Source organism: Alosa pseudoharengus, unplaced genomic scaffold (assembly GCF_046254945.1).
Source record: "Alosa pseudoharengus isolate Yale_2024_CS ecotype anadromous, Long Island Sound unplaced genomic scaffold, YU_APseudo_1.1 YU_APseudo_1.1_scf_6, whole genome shotgun sequence".
Classification (NCBI taxonomy): Eukaryota; Metazoa; Chordata; class Actinopteri; order Clupeiformes; family Clupeidae; genus Alosa; species Alosa pseudoharengus.
The window spans coordinates 39,428,933-39,452,890 of NW_027468848.1; the positions used below are offsets into that span (position 1 = coordinate 39,428,933).

Sequence of the window (23,958 nt, forward strand, 5' to 3'; positions counted from 1 at the left end):
GATGCTGATATATATTATATTTTAATAACACTGAAGGAACAAGTGAGGCACTTGTTGTGTGTGTCATGGTGTGTGACACACAGGGTCAAACTCTCAGCTGTGCAGAGCCTCCTCAAGAATCAGTTAGCCAGTGTCTGTCTGGGTGGAAATGCAAGGTCTTGTGATGTTGCTGGTGCTGGTGGAGAGTCCACCTCATCATAGCGTAGTCGCTAGGGGACACACCACAGATGCTGTCTGGTCACAACTGGATGGGCTCTCATGATGACACCAGCTGCTGTTCCTGTGCAACCTCTGTGTGCTGCAGCAGAGATCATATCAGGGGGAGAGGAGCAGCCTCCTCTGAACACCTCTCACCACTCCAATGAATCTGTTTAGGAAAGGCGGCTCCTCTCCTCTCCTCTCCATGTCGAGGCCGTTCAACGTAATCAGAAGTGAGCGGCTGAACTCTGCACTGCCTCACTGTTTGCCGTCCTGCCTGTCACCATGCTTACACCAGGACGTGGAAATCTACTGTGCCACGGATTCCCAGAGGTGTGATCGTGAAGAGAGAGAGAGAGAAAGTGTGTGTGTGTGTGTGTGTGTGTGTGTGTGTGTGTGTGTGTGTGTGAGTGAGAGAAAGTGGGGGAGAGAGACTGCGTGCTCTGCAAGTGTGAGTCTGTGGTCCAGGAGTGTGAATGTGTGTGTTTGTGTGTGCACGTGTGTATGTGTGTGTTTTGCGCTTGCCTGATTGCTGGAAGTTTCATCAGTCACCACAGCATCTGGAGCTCTGTTGGGCATATCCACAGTGCTCTGGAGAGGAAGAGCAGACTCATCATCACAAACAACATAGAGCTCAAGAGCTCAGAGAATGCTTTACATCTTTCTCTGGTCTAGGCCTACTGTAAGTGCTCACTCTGGCTTAGGGCTCTCTCCAAAAAAAGATCTTAGCAAACTCAGCATGTTCCCCAACTCTCTGTACAGGCCATGGGTATCTCTCCTTTCAGCTGTCGCTATGCCCCTCTAGTGGGTCTTCCAGTTTGCACAGTGTGTCTGCACAAATGGCCCATAATGCAGTGGTGCGTCTCATTTCCAACCACCTCAAAAGAGTGCATGTCATCCCCCAGCTCATCAACCTCCACCGGCCACATGGCCTTCAGAATCAGACTCTATTCAGTAGAGCTGGTATTTAGTGCGCACTCCAAAGTCTCTGACTGTACTGACACGTTAACGTTGTTCCTCACTTCCACACCCTTGGAATAATTAGCCAAAGGAGCCAAAACAGAGCACAGAGAGAATAGTGCACAAGTAAGCACACTAAGAGCACAGAGAGAATAGTGCAGAAGTACAGTAAGCACACTAAGAGCACAGAGAGAATAGTGCACAAGTACAGTAAGCACACTAAGAGCCCAGAGAGAATAGTGCACAAGTAAGCACACTAAGAGCCCAGAGAGAATAGTGCACAAGTAAGCACACTAAGAGCCCAGAGAGAATAGTGCACAAGTAAGCACACTAAGAGCCCAGAGAGAATAGTGCACAAGTGCAGGACTCTACCTTGGCTTTATCAGATGATCTCTTCCCTCCAAATCCTCCCGCTCCCACGATGAAGAGGGAGAACTGGTTGTAGCACAGCAGCTCCTGGTCTTTATACGTGTGCACTGCGAGTACATTATCACACATTACACACATATACAGTGATGCAGCATACAGTACAGCAGACTTACTGTGCAGCAAACACTGGCCATAACACATGGCAATGCTCACCAAACCAATCCAGAACATTCTGTCTTTTAATGTTTGTGTCTCTGACATCAGTGTTATGAAAATACCATTGGTCTTGTGTGAGGGGAGGTGCTCTCTCACTCTCTGTATCCGTGTGATGCACCAACCCCCTCCTCTACTCCTCTCTGAGACGCAACATCTGTGACATGGGTACTCACCATCCAACAGGATGACAGATCCAGAGCCTTTATCCAAAACATCAGCGATCGATGCCTTGGAGGTGAGCGTTCCTGTAAAACCATTAAATGAGTTACAGTCCATTCAAAGAGCAGCGATGAAGAACAGCGATGAGTGGAAGACAGGAAATGAAAAGAGGAAAAGAAGGAAGAAAGGAAGAGATGACCCTGAATACAGGAGTAGGGAGAGGGGAGTGGACAGGAGAGGGACACTGGTAAGCAGCGAGAGGACAGTAGTGAAAAAGACAGGGACGGAGGACAGGACATGGATCCCCACCTGAAGCTGGGAGCGGTTTGTAAACCTCCAGATACTGCTCCCCATGCAGCAACTGCAGTGGCCAGCAAATAAACAAACACATAGGTTGGTAAACAGCTTGAGAAGACACCTGTGAGAGTGATCAGAAGCAGCTTCTACTGCATGCAGACAGCAGGAGCAGCCAAACTGAGAGGCAAACAGATGTGCTCCTGGCTAAATGTGGCAGAGGGTTTAACAGCGGCTTTCCACATGATCCCTAGACCCCTCAGTGGCACTTAAATGATGTAAGGGTGACAGCTCACCACGGCACAAATCCTGCCGACACAGTTTTACTTCCCTTCTCCAAACTGTTTAACATTCACAGCATATTATTTCTGAAAGCTTATGTATCAACCAGTGGTGTGTTCTCTTGTGTATCCCATCAATAAGGATGAGAGGGAGGATTTATAGTACAGTGAATAACAAACCTGGCAGCAAAGAATGTCAAGGAAGAATATAAATCCAGAATAGGTGATATATCAATTACAAATGTGGATTACTGTGCAAGACCATTCCACCTATCAGGAACCTTAACCTCATTTACAATCCCCACCAACACCTCTCTTTGGGTGATGCATACAACAGACACAGCCAAGTATATGGGCTTGAATTTACCCTTGGGGATCAATAAAGTATCTATCTATCTATCTGTCTTTATAGATAAGGTGCTGCTGTCTGTGTGCCTAGAGCTGGTGTTGTTGGGGTTTACCATACCCAGCTGCAGCCCAGTGTAAGTGGATTGTGTGAGGCGTGCTGAAGCCAGCAGTGCTGGGTAGCATCTGTGAAGTCTCACCCGGGTCATGTCCAAATTGAGGCCAGGCACGGAGCTGAGACCTCCACTCATCATGGAGGCCTGGGAGGGGATGACCCCGAATGTGGGCAAAACACTAAAGTCTGCGTTGTTCTCATACAGGAACTTCAGATGGTCCGGTTCCTTAGTGGACATGCCCACCCCCAAGGCATACAGAATGCACTCGATGTGGGAGTAGGTAAAGGTCATCTCCGGAAGCGTCTGGCCCACTGCATCCATCTGAGAGGAGAAGAGCTCAGTCAGGATTTACGAGGATTTAGCAAGGACAATAACAAAAACAAATAAAATAGCAAGCAGTGGTCAGCTGGGTCCAAGCAGAACCAAACTGACCAAATGGCCAAACTTTGAAGGATTCCACTGTTTCACCAAGTTATAGAGGACAATTGGACATATAGGCAAACAATAATTTTGAAGATAAACTCAACCATGCTAGAGGAAAATGTTTTGTGGCTTCTTGAAGTACCACATTGTGGCCAATTCAGTACACAGCTTCTATGTGTGAATGACTCATTTAATCAAGATCTTTCATTATCATTAAATATTGATATATGAAGTTTGTGGCCATTTTGTTGAGTGGGCCAGTTGGCAGTGCCATACAGGAAATGTGAGCAAACACTTACACTTTCATGTTTTCTTTGTTGTTGTTTTCATAGACCATGTGCATATTGAATTTGATTGTATGTGGTCATGTGAAAGACAAATATGTTCACGGCTATGTGCTATGTAGTGTGGCCCGGTGGACACCTCACAAAGCCACTTTTACATACACTTGCCTCAACAGCACACCTTAACAAATACATTTCCAAGATTGTTCAATATATCGTATTGTGAATACATAAATATGCAAAAAATAATGATTCTGACATATAATAGGGTTCAAGCAACTTCTGCTTGGTCCCCTAATAACTCCAGCACGAGACCTGGTTTTTAAGTCCCCGTCAAACAAGGATGCTTTGGACACAAATGTAGACTAAAAACTCCAACTAAACAATTTGTCTAACAAAAAGTTTTCTTTTCTGCCAAAAAAATGAAGGTGCCCACCTTCTCACCATGTTTGCTGCTGATTTACCATTTATAACGTAAGATAAACCATTCATCCACCTTGGGAATCCAGAGTTCTCGCGGGAGCACAATTTGAATTATTACTCTGACAATGAGTAATAAAGCTCATTACTTATGCCCCTTGTATCGTGGGGCACCAAATCACATCGGTTTATCTGATATAGGCGGGCCAGAGGCGAACTAAACAGATGACGACAGTGCTGCAACGAATCAGTCAGTAAACATTGGTCGTAGTGTTATCCAATTGCGTTGAAGTCCGGAATCAGTCAGTAAACATTAGTCGTACTGTTGTCCAATTGCGTGCAGTGAGATTTTTAAATGCATGCCTGGTGCCGCCCCTCGAGTTGGGCCATTACATAGTCATGGCCAGACCCTTAATCATTCAGATTTGGGTCTGGAATCTCCAGGCTACCATTCATCCTCATAATCACGCAAACTTTCAACAAAATTAATGCTTCACAACTGTTCTTGTACAACCCAACAGTGTTATAATTTTGCAGTTCATGTTACAACTCCCAATAGTCCATCAAACAATACAATAAAACCCAATGATGTAATAAACTCCCAAAATGTAATAAAGCTTATATTATCATTATGGTTGCAGAATCCAGTAATCACAATATAGCATCAAATAATTCTGTTTCCACTTAATGCCATCAAAAATGCAATTAAAACTGAAAAAGTTCAATAATGTACCGGTACTGAAGAAACTCATTCTAGAATGTCATTCTATTTTGGGAATACAGTATACATGTAAAAACAATTTGGATAGGAGATTAAGTTTGGCTTCTATTGAGAAATCAGATACAGAAAACAGAACAGACAGGTGTGTTCAGTTCTACTCTCAATTTTTATTTTGATATCTTGAAATATTCAAGGAGGGTTTTTTTTTTTTTACGTAAAAATCTCTCACTGTTTTAAGCATGGAATATGGAGGCTCAGAAAACTTTAAGTAAACAGGTTAAATTCACACTTGTGTACGTGTTTAGATGCAAATGAAAATAAAAGACAAGTGTTTGAGATTAGTTACCTCACTGTTCAAGCAGCTGCATGAAGTGCAGTGCACTTGTTGAAATAGAATAAACACTTTTCACTTCATTCAGTGCTGCATACAGATCAAATTCTGCATGCCAAAACACCAAGCTCATTTAGGGCACTGTGCTGTACTGTGTGGTCAACAACTAGCACAGAATTGAAGCATCAAGTGTTACTATAACTGCAATAGATTTCATATACAATCAATAACTCATAGACTCAGTTGAGATGTCATGATCTAGTTCTCCAAGAATAACTGGGCTGCAGCTTCAGCTCACTTTTCATCTACCAAAGAAAATGGTATTCACAATCTCTGAAAAACAAAAACGCAGAATACAGACCAAAATATGAACATAATACATTAATAGAACTCACTACACTATACTCACTATATCGAATAATAAAAAATGTAAGGATTGAAAAAGAACTTCTACATATAATGCATTGAAAAATGCAGTCATATTATTGGTGGTATGTTTGAGTACATTAGATTACATTTTTGATGGAGTAAGAGGAAAAAGTTGTATTGAGAAGGTAAAACCAGTAATGTAATAACAATGATTCACTTCTCACTTTAGAACACTTCATTACATTGTTGTGAGTTTATTACATTATTGAGTTTACTACATGTTTGATGGAAAAAATTATTACATTGTAGAAAACTTATAAAATCATTGGAACATTACGACAGTTTTAAGTGTTACACTGTCATTCATACTGATGATCTGCTGAGCTGAGATACTGAGCATAAAATGCAGTTTCTGTCAGTTTAATACTTAATAGAGTTGAGTGCTTTGTAAGTATAAATCATGAGGGAGTTTCTAAACTCATTACTTTGTGTATGTGAGTCTTGGCTTGACTGTGTGTAGTCATATGTGTGTGAGTGTGTACTGTGTGTATTTGTGTGTGTTCACTCACAGGGCTGGGTTCACGGTCCTCTGCCTCTACCCTGGAGAGCACCTCCACCAACGTCTGCAGAGACTCTATGGGGGGGGGGGGTCGATACGGGAGGGAGCTAATTAGCTGCTTGGTTAATTTACCAGATGATGGGGAGAGCATCCTGAGCACGCACACACACACACACACACACACACACAAACACACAGACACACACACACACACACACACAAACACACCTTAACACAGATGATGATGAGCACTACAAAGGCATGCAAATGAAGAGCCTCTCTTCTCAAGACACACACTCCATCTCTCCCTCTGTGTTTAGCTTTCTTGCCCTCCTTTCTGCTCCCTCGCTCTACCCTCGCCTCTCTGATGTGATACATGACCAGGGGGCTGATGGGGGAAGGGAGAGAGACAGAGGCAGAGAGAGAGAGAGACAACGTGAGAGAGAGAGGGAGAGAGGGAGGGAGAGAGAAAGACAGAGAGGAAAATGGAAAGGAAGGATGAGAATAGGAATGAAAAGTTGCCATCATTTGTTCTTGTCATGTTACCTCAGGCTCTCCCTCTCCCTGTTTCTCTAAGCTAATGCAAGTTGATTAAACAGTTGGGACACATGTTCTGCCTCTTGGTTGTGTTCATTTTGCATGCAGTAGCACCCGGGAGTGCGAACGCAGCGCGCAGTTCAGAGTCCCACCTGGATATGCAGCACAGTGCTCAGACTGCTCTAGAATCAAACTACAACTGAATCCCCTTGGCATCCAGTTGTGCCACACACAGTGCTTTGATGCAGTTGTGAGGGAGTGCTTGTGCTTTTGACGGCTTCTTCTGGAGCGTGCAGCTTGGAGCCGCAGTGTTAAAGCATGTGTGGGGTGGGGTGGCTGTGCTTTACCCCGGATGTGCTGGGAACTGATAGCGTGTGCTTTACCCTGGATGTTGGCGGGTTTGGTGGCGTTGGAGAAGTCACAGATCTGCCCCCACTGATCGCGCACGGCCTCAGGGGTCACCGGCTGGGCCTTCCTGCGCAGGATCTGGCCCTGGGTGCGCTCCCACCGCACTGCAACACACAAGAGCACATGAGGCGCTCCGCTCCGCTCAGGCTTTATAGCGTCCATTAGCGTCCCTCTCTTCTCATTCTAATGGGCATCTCTAGCAATGCTTTTCAAGCTTAAGCCATCTTGATTGATTTACTTATAAACTACCCTTGATTTCCTTTAATCCTCTCCGCCTCTTTCTTTCTGTCAGCATGTGGTGTGTGTGCACCTTCTGACACGTGCTACTTTATTAAGCAGAGGAGAGATGGCCATCTGCAGGATCTTCTAGTCAAGGTCAACACCTGAGATGTGTGACACTGACATGTGAGGTCAGAGTGGCCAGCATCACAGCTGCATATAGGAATAGCTATGTATAAAGCTCTGGCCAGCATCACAGCTGCATATAGGGATAGCTATATATAAAGCTCTGGCCAGTATTTCACAGATGCATGATGGGTGACACTTACATTTGCCGATCCAGCCAGCTCCCACCTGTCAGAGACCAATCACAACAGCAGTTAGGTTTGTGAGTTAGCAGGCAGTCACGAGCGTTCTAACATGACAAGCACTCAGCTCAGTGAGCATTCACACACAGGTGAGGATGGGGCTTCTGTTGGGTTGCACAGATGGAAGGGTTCAGGGAAGAGAGGTGCAGGTGCAAAAACACATATTGCTTGTTTGGTGTGAATGCTAGGTATGGGTGTATTTAGTGGTTTGTATATGTGTGTGTGTGTCTATTTGAACTTGGTGGTTGTCAAAAATGTGTGTGTGTGTGTGTGTGTGTGTGTGTGTGTCTGTGATAGAGATATAAAGAAAGAGTTCGGCTGATGCATACCTCAAACAGACCCCCATTCTCTTGGCAGTCGGCGTGACACAACCACAGGACAAGGGGCGCCACATACTCTGCCTTCAGAGACTCCAACAGATCTGGGAGACGACAGGGAGGGAGGGATGGAAGAGAGGAATAGAGATAAAAAGGCAAGACAGAGAACGAGTGCAGCAGGGGGAGCAAGAGACCCACAACAGAAGAGGAGGAGGAACCAAGGGGCAAGAGAGAGAGAGAGAGAGAGAGAGAGAGAGAGAGATATGGAAACAAAGAGAGGATATAGTCAAAGCAAGGCAGAGAGAGAGACAGAGGGAGAGAGAGAGAGAGAGAGAGAGAGAGAGAGAGAGAGAAAGAGAGAGAGAGAGGACCACAGAAGTGTGAGAGCAGTTGTGAGGGAGGAGGCTGGCAGCCACAGTGACAAGCTGGCACACTGCCTCACTCTTAGAGGCATTTTAGTTTATCAGAGGCTCCCGCTGTTCAGGCACAAGCAGCCTGTATGTGTGCTGCTCAGTACAGGGCCACGGACACAAGCAGCCTGTATGTGTGCTGCTCAGTACAGGGCCACGGACACAAGCAGCCTGTATGTGTGCTGCTCAGTACAGGGCCACGGACACAAGCAGCCTGTATGTGTGCTGCTCAGTACAGGGCCACGGACACAAGCAGCCTGTATGTGTGCTGCTCAGTACAGGGCCACGGACGGGAGCAGCATGGCTGTGCTTAGGAGTCTGATGACAGAGAACAAGTTGGTGTGCTAAGAACAGAGATGAGCTGCACTTGGGGGTGGGGGTGTACATGCATGTAAATGGGTTGGAACTTGGAAGAGCTGCTGCCTATGCGAGAGGACAACTGAGTTCAGCTGTGTGTGTGTGTGTGTGTGTGTGTGTGTGTGTGTGTGTGTGTGTGTGTATGTGTATGTGTATGTGTATGTGTATGTGTATGTGTATGTGTATGTGTATGTGTATGTGTATGTGTATGTGTTTGTGTTTGTGTTTGTGTTTGTGTATCTGTGTATGTGTATCTGTGTATGTGTATCTGTGTATGTGTATCTGTGTATGTGTATGTGTATGTGTATCGGTTTGTGTGTATGTATGTGTATGCGTTTGTGTGCAAGAAGCTGATAGGGTCAGTCAGAAAAGCCTTTCATGTCAGCTAACACATTACAACTGCAATGAGAAAAACTGCTTCCCTGCACAATTAGGAGCTCACACTGAAACACACACTTAGACACCAACATTCAGACAACATTCCATTTTTAAATAGACCTTCACCCTGATTTAGATGCTAATTTATTTACTTACTTCCCAACTCATTTATTTTGCCCGTGAGCCAAACAAACGCTTGTCCTCAAAAAATCTAATATGAAATTATATTTTCTTCCCCACAGAAAATTGCTCCAGACAAAACCCTAATATTTACTCAGTTGGCATGTGGAAGTGGAGGCCAGACCAAATGTTTCCTCTAGACCTCAGGGAGGCGTGCAAACAGGGAGGGGGGGGGGGGGGGGGGTTGGGCTCCCCTGGGGGCATGACTGTCTGGGTGAGGCGGGAGCCGGCCGTGGGGGCGATGGTGTTGCAGTGGATGTTGTACTTCTGGCCCTCGATGGCCAGCGTGTTGGACAGGCCCAGCATGCCCAGCTTGGCAGCGCTGTAGTTGGCCTGGCCAAAGTTGCCATAGATGCCAGCAGCAGACGACGTCATGATAATCCTGGGAGGGGTGAGTGGGCATGGTTAGTGGAGCAGGAGAGACTAGAGACTGATGAGCACAGTGTCATTAATAAACAGCTGAAACTGGCGTTTCATAGATAGAAAGGAGTTATAGGAAGCGGTCTTTCAGTTATATATACACAAATATCTAGCGCTGATTAAAGGAGAATTCCGGTGTGATATTGACCTAAAGTGTATTGAAACATGATACCGAGTGTGAACGTATGTCTCATAGCCCATCTCGGCTTGTCCCCTGCACTCCAAAATCTGGCGCTAGTTAGCCGATGCTACCAACAGCTTTTTCAATTGTGGTGCTTCGGCATCGGGCTAGCCATGCAAATAAATCACTGTTTTACACCATTTACGAGGCTCAATGTATCTCCACACTTCATTGGTAGATTTCCGAGGGCCCTGACATTTAAAACAAGACATTGAGAACTTTGAAAAAGCACTGGTAGTTTACTTACAAGACGATTTATACAGACAGTATCTTCACGAAGTTTGAACAGGTATGATAAGGGATCAGATTCCAAAAATAATTCCGTGGAAATGCATGGATTCCAGTTGCTGCTACTGGAAGAAACTGTAATCCATGCATTTCCACAGAATTATTTTTGGAATCTGATCCCTTATCATACCTGTTCATTCTTACTCGTCGCTCGACTTATCGTGACTAAATTCAAGATGGCTGCAAACGCTAAACTTCGTGAAGATACTGTCTGTATAAATCGTCTTGTAAGTAAACTACCAGTGCTTTTTCAAAGTTCTCAATGTCTCGTTTTAAATGTCAGGGCCCTCGGAAGTCTACCAATGAAGTGTGGAGATACATTGAGCCTCGTAAATGGTGTAAAACAGTGATTTATTTGCATGGCTATGCCGATGCCGAGGCACCACCATTGACCGCCTTGTTGGTAGCATCGGCTAACTAGCGCCAGATTTTGGAGTGCAGGGGACAAGCCGAGATGGGCTATGAGACATACGTTCACACTCGGTATCATGTTTCAAAACACTTTAGGTCAAAATCACACCGGAATTCTCCTTTAAGGCCAAATATTATGGTCTAAAAGAGCTTGATCACTTCAGAATAGATCACACAAATAAGTCGATCTGACATGGAATCTTAAAAACATAAAGGCACGACTTACTATTGCTTAGCTGGTGGAGCAAATACATGCAGCCCATGAGTGCAAAGAATTTACAGGAAGGAACACACATACAGATTCTTTCCTCCATCAACCCCCCCCCCCCCCAACTCCCTCTGGAAGGCAACCAACAGCCAAACTACCTGCCAAACTTCTGCTTCTTCATATGTTCCCATGCAGCCCGTGTCACCTGGAATGAACCCCTGAGGTGCACTCTGTGGATGAGGTCTGTGGGGCAGAGACTGATTATAGCGCACGGCACATCTACATCTGATAGCTCTGATTATAGTGCATGGCACATCTACATCTGATAGCTCTGATTATAGTGCATTGCACATCTACATCAGATAGCTCTGAGTATAGTGCACGGCACATCTACATATCTGATAGCTCTGTCATCCACATTAAGCCAATGACTGATCATTTTAAATTGTCATATTAAAATGCAAGTCAACCATTATTTTCAAATCACTGCTCAGCAGTTGAAAAAGTAAAAAATTATCTACACTTATACCAGGGCTCCAGAGTGCGACCAATTTGGTCGCATATGCGACCTAATTTTTCAAAAGTGCGACTAAAAAAAATCGGAGGTCGCACCGGTGCGCCTTATTCGAGAGAGGAAAAAGTGTCCGCAGACACATATTTGGCCAATATCGTGGTTTAAACAAATCACAGATAGTGAAGGGCGGGACCTCCCCTCTGATTGGCCGTGGCCCAGTGCCTGTGAGTAAATTTGAAAATGCGTGTGCTGCAGAGAGAGAGAGAGAGAGAGCGAGCGCGAGGGAGGTCAGAGACCCGTCATATAAACAGAGTGGATGTAGTTGCATTACAGTGTGGTCACATAGGCCGAGATAAATGTCCCCTCTCCCCACTGCCTTTCAGCGGCTGGCAGCAGCAAACCGATCAGACGAGCCCGAGATGATGATCAAGTTTATCGTTGCCTACGATAGGCCTAGTGAAACTTCCCTTCACCAAGTTCAGTCCGAAATAATTATTCACCAGAAAAATAGTTTGAACGTAGGCTAAACCCGACGTACAGGAATGCCACTTGCGCCAAATTTATAGGAGTCATTGCAGATGAAAAGACGTCTTAAAATTGCGAACAATGCATACAACGACAGAGATACAGATATCGCCGAAAAGGAGTGCGTCATTGACCGCAGTTACATGCAGGGAGTAACCCGGTTTTCAACAGCAATATTCGTTTTGCGCGCGAGTTGTGTAAACTCATTCTGATGGCATCAATCAATTTAATCCGGTATTTGGCGCAAACCGAATATCGCTGCTACATTTAAAGCCCGAATATTCCCTGCATGTATACAGTGGTCATTGTGTACGGTGAATTGAATGGACACATTTAGATCGAGCATGGCAGGTCATTGCAGTAGCCTATAATAATAGACCTACCATTTCGTTACTGCATTAACCATGTTATTATTGAAAATTTAAAAATACTAAAATTAAAAAGTAAATTGCATTGTGGGGCTGTCAAATGATTAATGCAATCATCATTGCAAAATCACATAAAAATCCCCCAGGCTACTTGGAACATCTCTTTAAATTGTGCTCAAATACATTTCTATGGAAGATGCTAGCATGGCGAGCTGGTTTAGCCAAGGCCTAAAGATCATGAAGGATAGTATGTAAAACATTGAGCCATGAGATGTGCAGTTTGAAGCCCTTAAAAGACGTGCACTGTTAATTTACTCACTGTTATTTTTATTTAATACATCTTGAGATGTTTTAAGTTTAAATTTCAGCTCAGTGAAGCACTTAAAGCACCAACACTTCATTAAGTTACTTTTCTTGTAGAATTGTAAATCATAAGTCATAGGACAACCTATATAGGACAGTAATTAAGGAAAAAAAAGTGAACCTGCTGCGGTGTTAAATGCGATGTGGTTGAAAATTTAGGCGCACCAGTGCAACCAGTGCAAAAAGTTAGTCTGGAGCCCTGTATACAGAAACTATTATTTCCTTCACGGTGAGTAAACATCCTTATCACACTGTCACACAACAGAGCTCAGAAACTGGTCAGGGGTATTCCATTGAAGTACATGGATAACAATGCCAAAAATTCATAACTATTCATTTTACGATGAAGAAAGGAACAAGAGCCTTGCATAGTAATGCCAAGTTATAAATTACAACAATCACTTGATCATGTGAAAGCACTGCAGCCATACTCTGTACCTACCCCAATCCAAGTCACTGGTTCTGCCAAATGATCTGTCCCGGAGAATCCTGAAATACCAACCAGAGATACTAACCTTAAAACCCCATTCAGATGAGAAATGCATTTTCAGACATAAACAAAGAAATGTTCTTTCTTCTCTGAGGCAGTGAGGAAGGACGATCTCTTGCTACACTCAGTGGTAAGAAACTAATAAAAAAGAGCCTTTTCAGGAAAGTCAAACAGATTCAAATAGAGAAGACAAAAATACTCACCCTGCATTGTTTATGACAACATCTGTGGTTGAAACAAAAAAAACAATCATCACAACATATAAATAATTTATCAAATTGGTTACTGTGACTTTGAATGCGTATCTCCACAGAAAACTACACTTAACACATGAACATCGAAGAGCAGCTCACCTATTCGACCAAAGGCATCCAAAGCTGTCTGGATCAGCTTCTCTCCTTCTTCTACTGAATCTGCAAAGCAAAGGAGCACAAACTCAGCAGAGGACACACCGAGACAGTGTAGCCGGGCCCTGCTGATGTTCTACACGGGTCTTCAGCCCAACATGCTTTATTAACATTCTGTATTCCGAAAGTATATACTCTTTTGATCCCGTGAGGCTACACAGTACCACACAGTATTCCTTCAACAGCCCGAGATGCTTTATCAAGATTCTGTATTCTGACTACACCTGTCAAGAAATTTCTTCATGGTTTTTCTACTATGCTGCAGAACAAAGGGCCTCCACTCCAACCTTTTCTGGTAAAAAAAAAAAAAAAAAACTTTTCTACCTGGTGCCCTCAAAATAATGTTACAGAAATAACAACCTGACACTTAGGGGATTCAAATAAGATCTTTTTTTTTTACTTCCACTCTGAAGGTACCTACATCAGAAACTTTTCTCTGAGACTGAAAAACAGACTAGAATGAACACTTTCAAACATTCATGATTGTTCACTTGCCTATAATAGGGATGATATCTGTTGCACACCTGGAATGCCTGCTACTACACTATGGAGCTGTGGTGAAGTGGCTAGCAAAGGTAACCTTTGTTGTCAACTTTCAACATACTTGAGTACCCCTTTAATGTAGGCTAATTTTTCAACATGCAGGGCATTCTGTCAGACTTTCATGGAACTATGAGTTGCCATATTAAAATGCAACATTAAGAGTGACATTTACTTTACTTTTACTTTCAAACTGGTTGCATAAAATGATTATCTTATATGTATAAAAGTAGTATCTTATTATGTATGAAGAAAAGAGGGAGTTACAATAAAATGTCTTGGACTACTAAAGTGTCAAACCGGGGTAAATACCAATACTCACACAATGGAGTTTTAACATACAGGCAAAAAGAAGTAGACACACCCACCATAGTTGGCCACAGCCTTCCCGCCCTTGGCCTTGATCTCTTCTACTACTTTATCAGCCGCCGCTGAGCTCTTCCCTCCTCCCTTGATGTCCCCTCCAAGGTCGTTCACTGTGAGGGGAGACGGTAGAAAGAGAGAGGTGTCAGCTCGTCCAGTCACATGGCAAGTGCACATTATGCATCTACTCTTGTTGCTCAGCAACCCTGTCAATCAACTCGTTTTCAACCTAATCTCTATGTGCTGCATTAGTACTAAACAGCCATTTACCAAAAACAATAGAAATAGCACTCAACAGAAAATCATATTGACTCATAACAGAAGCTAATCTGCAAGCAAACACTTGTTTAAAAAGTATAACACTTATTTTTAATAATAATAATAAAAATAAAAACATTAATAGCTGAATAGTTATTCATTGAGAAGATTGAAAACATTTGCATTAGCATAGTAATAAAGAATATTTTGTAGAGGGAGAAGGGAGAATAACCCTGCTACAAGCACACATACACATATCTGAGTCTACTCTGCCTTACAAAATGTACTCTACTGAAGTTTGAGGTTTCAGAAAGCAGCATGATATTCTAAAATAGCCACAAGTTACCCTGTTTCCCAACCTGGTGTAATTAGACATGATCATGAATGGCAAATGTTTACAAATCCCATCTGTGTGTTTAAGCTTCCAAGGTCAGCATACTGAGATAGTCCTATGTCCAAACTACAAATGTGCAAATCTAAAAGCACACCTAAAAGATAGACTGTTCTAATCAAAACAAACTTACCCACTATAGAGGCTCCTCTTTCAGCAAAAGCCAAAGCATATTCCCGGCCAAGCCCTGGAGTCAAGTGGGAAAGAAAATATTAAAACATGCTAGTCTGACTGCCTGCAAGGCTTAAAGTGAATCCAAATGACATGCAAAGCAACATACAGTCACGTGCGAAATGTGATGCTTATTTGACCAACCTTAAAATTACAGAAATAAACTTTCAGTGCCAGTGGCATCTCATACAGGCACCCAATCTACATTTATCGTTATCATACTTTTGGCCTTCATCGTTCTACCATCAACAGCAACTGATAGGTCTGTTACAACTTTGACACACTGAGGCCAGTCCAAGGTGCTGTTGACAGTTCGCCTGATAAGACCTTATTAGTGTGAATGAACAACTCAAGAATTAGACAGTCTTAAAACATTACGTGTTTACTTCAGGAGTTCGTCATTATATTTAAATACGTTATGACAACATTTCCACAAGTAGACTGGCGTGCATTAAAGGCTACCATGTAGGCTAGCACTTGATGTTGATGACCTGAAACTGCAAAATAACCTTTGACCGACTTATTAGCTAACATTGCACGGGACAGAGAGCCTCGTCATCTATGCAAAAAGAGATCAATCGGTTACACTAAACGTCCGTTTGGTGAACGAGGCCAACAAAATACCACAATATGTAGGCCTACGAAGCAATTAATTGCAGCATGAAAGATACAGTTAACTGAACTTAACGTTAGCTTGCTAGCAGACTATTCGGAAATTTACCTCCGCCAGCTCCAGTGACTAGCACTACTTTCCCGTGAAATGATAAAGGCACAGACATGGTAAAACGTAGTTTTCAATCCCGATTAAGGACTCAACGCGACTTATTAATGCATACAGTTAGTACAGACCATACGGACTGCAATGTGAACAGCACAAATGTACTTAGGACTTTCTTCTTGAGTCTCTTCCGTGGTAGGAGGGACTCGAGTGTTACGTTTCGTGTACGTATCTTTACTTCACGAATCACATGGCTTGGCAAACCCCCTGTGTGTCAAACACTTCTCACTACAGTAGCCTAGCCTACACAAATAATAAACATAGCCTACACACACATAGCGACACACACACACACAAACACACACACTCTCTCTCTCTCTCTCTCTCTCTCTCTCTCTCTCTCTCTCTCTCTCTCTCACACACACACACATTCACACTTTTTTAAGGATTTAAAAATATTATTAAACCTGATCTGTAGCCTAATGGCTAGCCTATTAATTTCCTTCAAATTATTTTATAAAAGGCCCATCAATTCCCTGCTACTGCTATGCAATCTACTAACCTCACAGGACTGAGGATCAAAATTCAAAGCCTTCTTTCTTCTTCTTCATGTTCTCCTAAGCATTATGTATTTGCAATTATGCTGTCAAGCTATAAATCCTTAAAAAAGTTAAACAACCCCAACTAATTAATTTGCAGCTGACATGCAGCATTCTGTGAGAGAGCACTGCATGATCAGCCTATTCAGGGCGTTTAGTTGACAGTGGCTATTGTTATTGAAAACAACATAGGGTTAAATAAGCATTCAATAAGGGTGGGACAAAAAATGATATCATTATCGTCTTAATATCAATAGCCTTTTCTTCAGACTAAAGACAATCAAAAAATGTGTTTTTTAAATGATCACTACCTTACCCTACACTTGGAATTGACTCTATGTACTGGTATGTATTTTGTTGTAGTCTACACTGTTTCCTATCAATTGTCAAAATTCGGTAAAATCGACAGCACAACAACAATAAATCAGTGGGTCTATGGGGCACCAAACCTGCTTGAGCACAATGCAAAAGAGCTATGGCAGTCGGAGTGCATGCTCAACACTCCAACACTGTGGAGTAGGCCTACAGTTTTCAATGCCGTTTTTCTGGGCAAGCCACCAGTGCTGCAACCTGAAGGTTGAACTTTGTATGAGGACCTGAACAAAACAGTTAAGGTATAATTTGCTCAACAACATTGGAATATCTCTTCTTAAAGAAGATTGCTGTTTTTGTTAAGTTGCAGTGGATAGTATGACGGTTAGTATGACTCTGTAATAGCCCATTTTCTAAGTACAGAGCGGTGTAGCCTAAGTCAGATGCACACAAAACTGGCAGCTTGAGGGCTGTGAGGAGCAATTCCCTGATTTTGACAAAAAGTGTATTGATTAGAGTCACAGACTGTAACCTTTAAAAAAATGATTTTGAAAAAAAAAAATCCATGCCTTTATTTCCTCATGACTGCTAATGCAACTCACACTAGAATTTATCAACTATGCATTTCACATTTCAACATTGCAGCTGGTGTGCATTAACACACAATAGCCATAGCAACCTTAAAATTTTTATTATTGTCTGTTTTTAAAGTTTTATCTTGACTGGCTCCACACCTCACTGATTGACTCTTACTTGACATTTTGAGGTCAGCTGACCTGTTTTTACTTCCGCAGTTACATTAAAAAAAAATAAGAGAACCTTGAAAGGGGGAGTTCTCCATCAAAATAGGCCTAGACCTAATATCTTTCAGTTGAGTCATTGCTATTGTATGGTTTTGTTTAGCACTGTCAGGAAAGGTTGAGACATATCTCAATGCACCATTACAGTAGCCTTATGCAACTATGCCAGTAGCCTATAACTTCACTCTTAAATCTGACCACTAGACGTCTACACTATACGTAGGCCTATACATTTCGGTCTAAGTTCGATTGTGATAGTCGTCAATTCAGCTTCGACGAACCCCAAGCGCTTTCTCGCCACAGACCTGACCCGCGCCGTTATGGTATGTTTAGACCCTTAATTCCAGTGACATAGCCTACACACGCTCACTTGCAGTGACGTTGGCTATCTCCCCCCTCGTCCGCTCAAGGCATGCAGTCAGTGCAGTGATGCTTGTGCCGTAATGATAGGATGATCCCTTGCAAGGGCCCGCTACGCAAAATATCCAATGTAAATGAGGTCTGATGAAATTAACGCATTAAATATTCAAGAACAAACGTTTATTGATATACAGTGATAGCGTAGGCCTACTACCTAGGCATAGCATTTTTTGTCCATCTTTTCCATAGGACAATGAAATGCTATATAGGCTACTGCATGTGCTATGTGCAGTCTGTGTCCACCAACGCAACTTTACTTCTTTAAAAAAAAAATATATATATATATATATTATTACCGTCTTATTTGAAATGCGCATGCGCGACAGCTTGGACGCGCTTCCCCTCATTTTTCTGCATTGTATATCGGGGAAGAGGAAAGAACATAAAATTAAAATGCATGAACAAAGTGCTTATGCTGAATTCAAAGGATTCATTCGAGATCCTTGATATTTTTTTTAATATCAAAGAATGTCAGGGGCACCAAACCCGGAGTCGGAGGGAGTTGTCTCCAAGGTAAAAGTCAAAAAACAGATCAAGACAATCGTGCAGGATTTAGAAAACGTCTTGGGAGATTTGAAAGATGTGGCAAAAGAGCTGAAAGAGGTTGGTGCTTCATTTCTCTTCTGGTTAGAGTGGCAATTCTGAAGTGAATAAATATGACATTTGCGCCTTGCTGATGAAGGGGATGCTGTGCATTTGATTTGTGTCTATGGGAAACATTGGGGTCATATTTTTAAAATGTGACTTAAGAATTGACCACGGGTTAGTCAGAGAGCCTACCAGTTAGGATACTATCCCTGCGACGGTCACTCAAATCATCTACCATTTTATCTGGAAATACTGACGCAATTACAGCCTTAGCAATGCAAAACAGTAGGCTAGCCCATTCTGTAACGGGGCCACCGACTTTCCCCTGAAAGATCCGAGTGAGAAATATTGGTTCTAATCTTGTTATTAGTCCAAAACAGAACGCTTTGCCAACCAGATCAAAATATGTCGATATGTTCTTGGGCTTACGGGCTCTTCGCAAAGATGGTCAGTCTTCTTGCTATTTCATACCTATGTTATACACAGAGCACTTGTCGTTTTGCAGACTTTATTTCAACATTTTCTTACAATCTTTCTTTCCGAACCATTTATTGGCAATCATTTCTAACAGACCATCATGACTCGGCTTTCCCTTCCAATCCTATGGTCTCCAGGTAGCTTAATTTAAACCCATACGAATAGCCCATCATGCATGCTTGGACGAGCCGAGAAGCCTTAGCACATCACCTTCAGTATGCTACGCGTGTGAGCGATATCGGGCTGATGAGGTAGCCTTACACCGTCTCCACAAGGTTACAAATATGACCGTTTTTGCAAGTGTTTTCACCCACTCAACCCACATGGCTGTTCCACGTTACTGTGACAGCAGCTTCTACAATTCTCATTGGCACAAAAAATTGTCAGAATGCACAGCTCTGTCAGTTATCCCAGGCTATCACAGCGGACAGTTGTGCGCGTCTGAGCAAGCCGACCGCTTGGCGTGATTTAGAAATTATTGGTGTCGATCTTTCCCTTTCTTAATATTACGCCCAAGCAGATTGTTCGTAACGAGAAAAGTTGGAGGCATTTTATGCAAAGGCGTCAGTGAATAGTTAACATACATTGGCAATTTTCTTTTGTTGAATGTCTAATAGGCTATTATTGTGCAAGGCCCTGTTTCTGTCTGCTTGCTGGTAAGAGGGAAGGATGATGTCTTTTGGTTCTGAGTTAGTGGTCCAATAAAATAGACACGTGCTCCTTTTATAATTACAATATGTACACATTTGATTTCAGACGGTGTCTAATAAATAAACTAAACATGTAATATCCCTTTTGAGGAAAGCTAATAGGCCTATATGTGGACAAGACATGTACTGTACATTACTTGTTGATGTCCTCATAAAATAGGAACAGAATGCTTAAGGCAACGGAGGATGTTCTGCACAAAGGGATGTTGATGCTGGTCTCACAGCCTGCAGGCATCCTTCTCACCTCAACCATGAAAGTCAGGGTGACAGTGCGGATTTAAAAAAAAAAAAATCATCCTTGGATTGCACAGTAGTGTGTTTATATGATGTCACCCTACTGTAAAAATATTTAAAAATATGTTTAAGCAAGATAATGGATTTTAATCATTTCTCATGATCATAACATTGATGATGATCATAAGTCATGAGCTTTGCTCTGTGTAACCAAGCCTGACATGATATGAGAGTGGATATTTGAGCCTTTAGTTTAAAGTGTAAAATTCCCAGACTTCTGAGGAGAAGAGTTGAGTAAGAGCAACCTTCCCACTCCCTGCCCACTACCCCAGTGCATCCCTGTGCTGTAGTGCTGATTGCATTATACAGACCCCAGTGTATTACTCTGGCTATTTATTGTTCTTACATGCTAACTGCCAACAGAAACAGACTCACATGCATCACTCATACCGCAGCCAAAGCAATAGGCCTCCCCACCCCTAATCTATCAGACCTCAACAGTAAACTCACCAAGAACAGAGCACAGACCATCGCTCATGACCCCACCCACCCCCTCAATCCCTTCCTCATTCTGCTTCCATCAAGACGCAGATACAGGGCTATGGGGTGGAAGTGAGTACACTTTGGGAAAAGCTTTGTGCCCTCTGCAATAGCAGCACTGAACAACAGATCACAGCGGTGATGGATCATTGTGCCGCCCTCATTCCTCTGTAATGACAACTGGTGATGGTTTTCTTGTTTGTATCTGTGTAATGTGATGTATATGTGCTGTATATGTGCTGTTGTGATATATGTGCTGTATATGTGCTGTTAACGTCTATGTGGGTGGGGTATGTGGTGACAGGGTGGTGGGTGAAGAACCGTAACTGTGTGTACCTATGTATTTCATGTCTGTGAGGCTTGTATGGTATGTGAAAACAAATTTCCTAAGGACAAATAAACTAACTAACTAACTAAGCACTGATCACTGTAAGCGTATGCTTCACAGGTCACTGTTGTTCCATTTTGCTTCAGTTTCCTCTGGTGTTGGCTAGAGTTGTGAGTGAGATAGCCTCCCTCTTTGAAGTCAAGCCATGACTCAGTAAACAGCTGCTCTTAAGCCAGTTTCTCTGAGGTGAAAACTGTAAAGGAATAGACATAGAATCTAGTTGTTTTCTCAAATAGAATTAGTTATTTGTGTGTAACCGCCACTGTCTGGTATAAAGGGAGTAGAAACTCTTAAAAATTTGGAGGACTGTGGCATTGTTAGCTATTTTGCAACTTAACAGTCAAACAAATAAGCTACATAATTTCCTTTAGGAGTCTTTCCAAAGGCTCTTTTTTTCTGCTGCTGGAGAGCCTAGTGCGGTTGGAGAAATTGGATTTCTTTCCTGCAGGGCATATAGATTCTGAGGATTTCACCAGATATTACAAATAATGTTTCAAATTGAAATTTCTACTTAATTCATGATTATTCAGATGTCTATAGCTCTGTAATACTTCTACAGCTTTCGGAGTTCTTTACAAAACCATTTACATTGCTTGAAGGTTCTTTATATCAGTGTCTAGTTTTTTAACAGATACCTTTTCCTATCGTGTTACAGAGGTCCATTGGCAGGATAATAATCAACAGAGAGAGAGCATCCCAATTTAATCATCCAGACTGTCATGTCTATCAGTTCCATTGAGCAAGTGTGTCAACATAACGCAGCACTAAGATGACATTATTCCATTTCATTCCCCGGCCAAGTATTTGCTAGGCTCTTTCTGTTTATTTGTGAGTTTTTCTCTCTGCAGGTTGGCAGACCCCCGCAGTGCAGTCAACCTTAAATGAAAACCATTGCTAAGTGTGAAGCATTTTTGTTTTCATGTCACGGAATGCTTCATCTCTTAATGTACTCTATTGTGTGTGTATCCGTCTGTGTGTCTTTCTATTTTTGCCTTTTTGTGTGTGTGTGTGTTTCTCTTTGTAGGTGGTGGATGAGATAGACACTTTGACAAGCAGCCTGCGTCTGGAGGAGGAGATGACGGACAGCTCCAAAACAGACACGCTCAACAGCAGCTCCAGCAGCACCACGACGACCACGACTGCCTCCAGCATGGAGAAGATCAAGCCCCACCCAGACGAGTGCCTGTGCCGCCCTCCACCGCCTCCATCGCTAAACCCAGGTGTCCTCACCGTCCTGAGGAAGCCCCACCCCCCACCCCCGCCCCCTCGCCTCACCCCCCTCCGCCCGGACGAGCACACACACACCCTCACACACACCCTCACACATACCCTCACCCGCAGCCGCAGTCCCGGACGAAAGCCCAACGGCACTTTGATGCGGAACGGCGTGTTTCCTGGGAAACCAACGGCACTCCACAACCTCGACTCCTGCTGCCCACCCAGACCGATTCCTGTGGACAACAGCAAAGCGCTGGTACCCGTCGTACCCCCACCTGTCCCCATGCTGCTGTCAAGGCACGACAAGAGTCGGTGTCTGCAGTCGTCGGCGGTGGCTTCCAATGCCGTGGCCACGGCAGCCACAACCCGTGAGCGGGTGCGCTTCAGTGAGACTGTGCAGTACCATGGCTATTGCCCAGACTGTGACCTGCAGTACGAATTAGATCACACGGACCTCCACCTGCACGATGAGCTTGTTGAGGAGCAGGTCAGCCCCACGCACCGCTGCTGCTCGTCCCCCTCGTCCCCCCCTCTCCCTCTGGAGAACGGTGGCCTGACTACCAGCCACAGCTTCCCCCCGAGTGGCCCCATGCCACCGCCCTGCACACCCCACTCCTCCACCCTCAAACCGGCCAAGACCATCCTACGCAAGTCCACCACCACCACCGTTTGACCTCTACCCTGCTTCCATTTAGTATGAATTGAAATCTATATAGTTCTAAACATACTTCTATTTTTCTTTTATGAAATAGTGGTCTATTTTTACAAGTACTGTCTAGAAATGGGATGAAGGAATTCATTATCAGATGATCAAAAGTGAACTTGGAGACGCATCTCACACGGGGCATGCAGTTCATCTGGATGGTGAGTGACTCATCAAAGGCTTCTCTTGTGAAACAGTAAGCAGCAAGTTCACTAGCAGGTATTGGTGGAATATGGCTGTAATTCATAAGGGCTCTTAGGCGTGTTTCCATAGAACAGACCTACATATTTTCCCTGGTGAGGCCAGTTTCATAGACTCCCCTCTGAAGATGATTTGGCGCTTCAGGCTGTAGCACTTGTTTAGTTTAGGGAACACTCACAGCTCCGAAGACTCTGTGCACTTTAGAGGGTTTCTTGTGTAGATGAGGGTCTGGTGAGAATGTGAGCATGTGTTGCCACTTCTTGGCTTGTGGTTCACTCAAGAACAGAGTGTTCGTGTGGGTTGGCAGAGGGAGTGTGATTGAGTCAGTCCATTAAGTACGACCTCAAGTCACCGCAGGAGTGGGAGATGGGAGAGAATAGACTTCATATAAAATGAGGGATTTGTCATTATGTTCTTGGTTAGATTTTTGTCAATGTGAAGCGGGTGAATTTGTTTAATGATAGAGTGCTATTTCACTGTAGCGATATGAGGACTACACAACAATAGTCTGTCAATAGTAGCCATTGAAGACCAAGTCCAGTGTAGTTCAAAGAATGAAATTACATGAAGAACTAGAGGAATCTATCAGTTTTTTAAAAGGGATAAGGAACTTCCATCAGTAATGTTTGAATTTCTAGTTCTAGTTTCTGGATGGAGTTTTTAGGTGGGGCATGAACAAGCAATAACATGGCAAAGTATTAGTTATGGTCTTTGGATGTATCCACTCAGATGTGTTTGTTCATGTTAAAGGCTTCTGCATGTGCCTCAGGCCTCCACTAGAGTCACAGGCCTCTCACTATAGCCAATGAGCTCATTGTAATCTGGTCAGCACATTTAGACTAATAGTTGAATTTAAATCATATATAACAATGATATAATGATAATCACTGCAAACATAATTAAGAGTCACTCTATTACTCATGATGTCATACT

At 43.3% G+C, this 23,958-nt stretch overlaps 2 protein-coding genes across 2 annotated transcripts in view; one reads left to right on the forward strand and one right to left on the reverse strand.

The window, feature by feature from the left end:
- hsd17b4 (hydroxysteroid (17-beta) dehydrogenase 4) overlaps positions 1 to 16,038 on the reverse strand; it is a 21,272-nt gene extending 5,234 nt beyond the window's left edge. The window contains exons 1-17 of the mRNA XM_076271446.1: positions 15,839 to 16,038; positions 15,080 to 15,133; positions 14,303 to 14,410; positions 13,341 to 13,400; positions 13,191 to 13,212; positions 12,940 to 12,986; positions 10,886 to 10,970; positions 9,414 to 9,601; positions 7,907 to 7,998; positions 7,539 to 7,563; positions 6,966 to 7,094; positions 6,056 to 6,120; positions 3,023 to 3,259; positions 2,212 to 2,263; positions 1,917 to 1,988; positions 1,531 to 1,634; positions 724 to 789 (exon numbers count right to left, since the gene is read on the reverse strand). Coding sequence (XP_076127561.1) covers positions 724 to 789; positions 1,531 to 1,634; positions 1,917 to 1,988; positions 2,212 to 2,263; positions 3,023 to 3,259; positions 6,056 to 6,120; positions 6,966 to 7,094; positions 7,539 to 7,563; positions 7,907 to 7,998; positions 9,414 to 9,601; positions 10,886 to 10,970; positions 12,940 to 12,986; positions 13,191 to 13,212; positions 13,341 to 13,400; positions 14,303 to 14,410; positions 15,080 to 15,133; positions 15,839 to 15,896 — 1,464 coding nt within the window. The 5' untranslated portion in view covers positions 15,897 to 16,038. The remainder of the gene's footprint in view (positions 1 to 723; positions 790 to 1,530; positions 1,635 to 1,916; positions 1,989 to 2,211; positions 2,264 to 3,022; positions 3,260 to 6,055; positions 6,121 to 6,965; positions 7,095 to 7,538; positions 7,564 to 7,906; positions 7,999 to 9,413; positions 9,602 to 10,885; positions 10,971 to 12,939; positions 12,987 to 13,190; positions 13,213 to 13,340; positions 13,401 to 14,302; positions 14,411 to 15,079; positions 15,134 to 15,838) is intronic.
- A 5,889-nt stretch (positions 16,039 to 21,927) lies between these two features.
- prr16 (proline rich 16) lies at positions 21,928 to 22,794 on the forward strand. The gene has a single exon (XM_076270777.1). It carries the CDS (start codon positions 21,979 to 21,981, stop codon positions 22,792 to 22,794), a length of 816 nt encoding a protein of 271 aa, XP_076126892.1. The 5' UTR covers positions 21,928 to 21,978.
- Positions 22,795 to 23,958: the final 1,164 nt, after the last annotated feature.

Excerpts from the sequence above, each read along its gene's own strand:
- prr16 (XM_076270777.1), top strand. The coding sequence starts at position 21,979 with ATGACGGACAGCTCCAAAACAGACACGCTCAACAGCAGCTCCAGCAGC.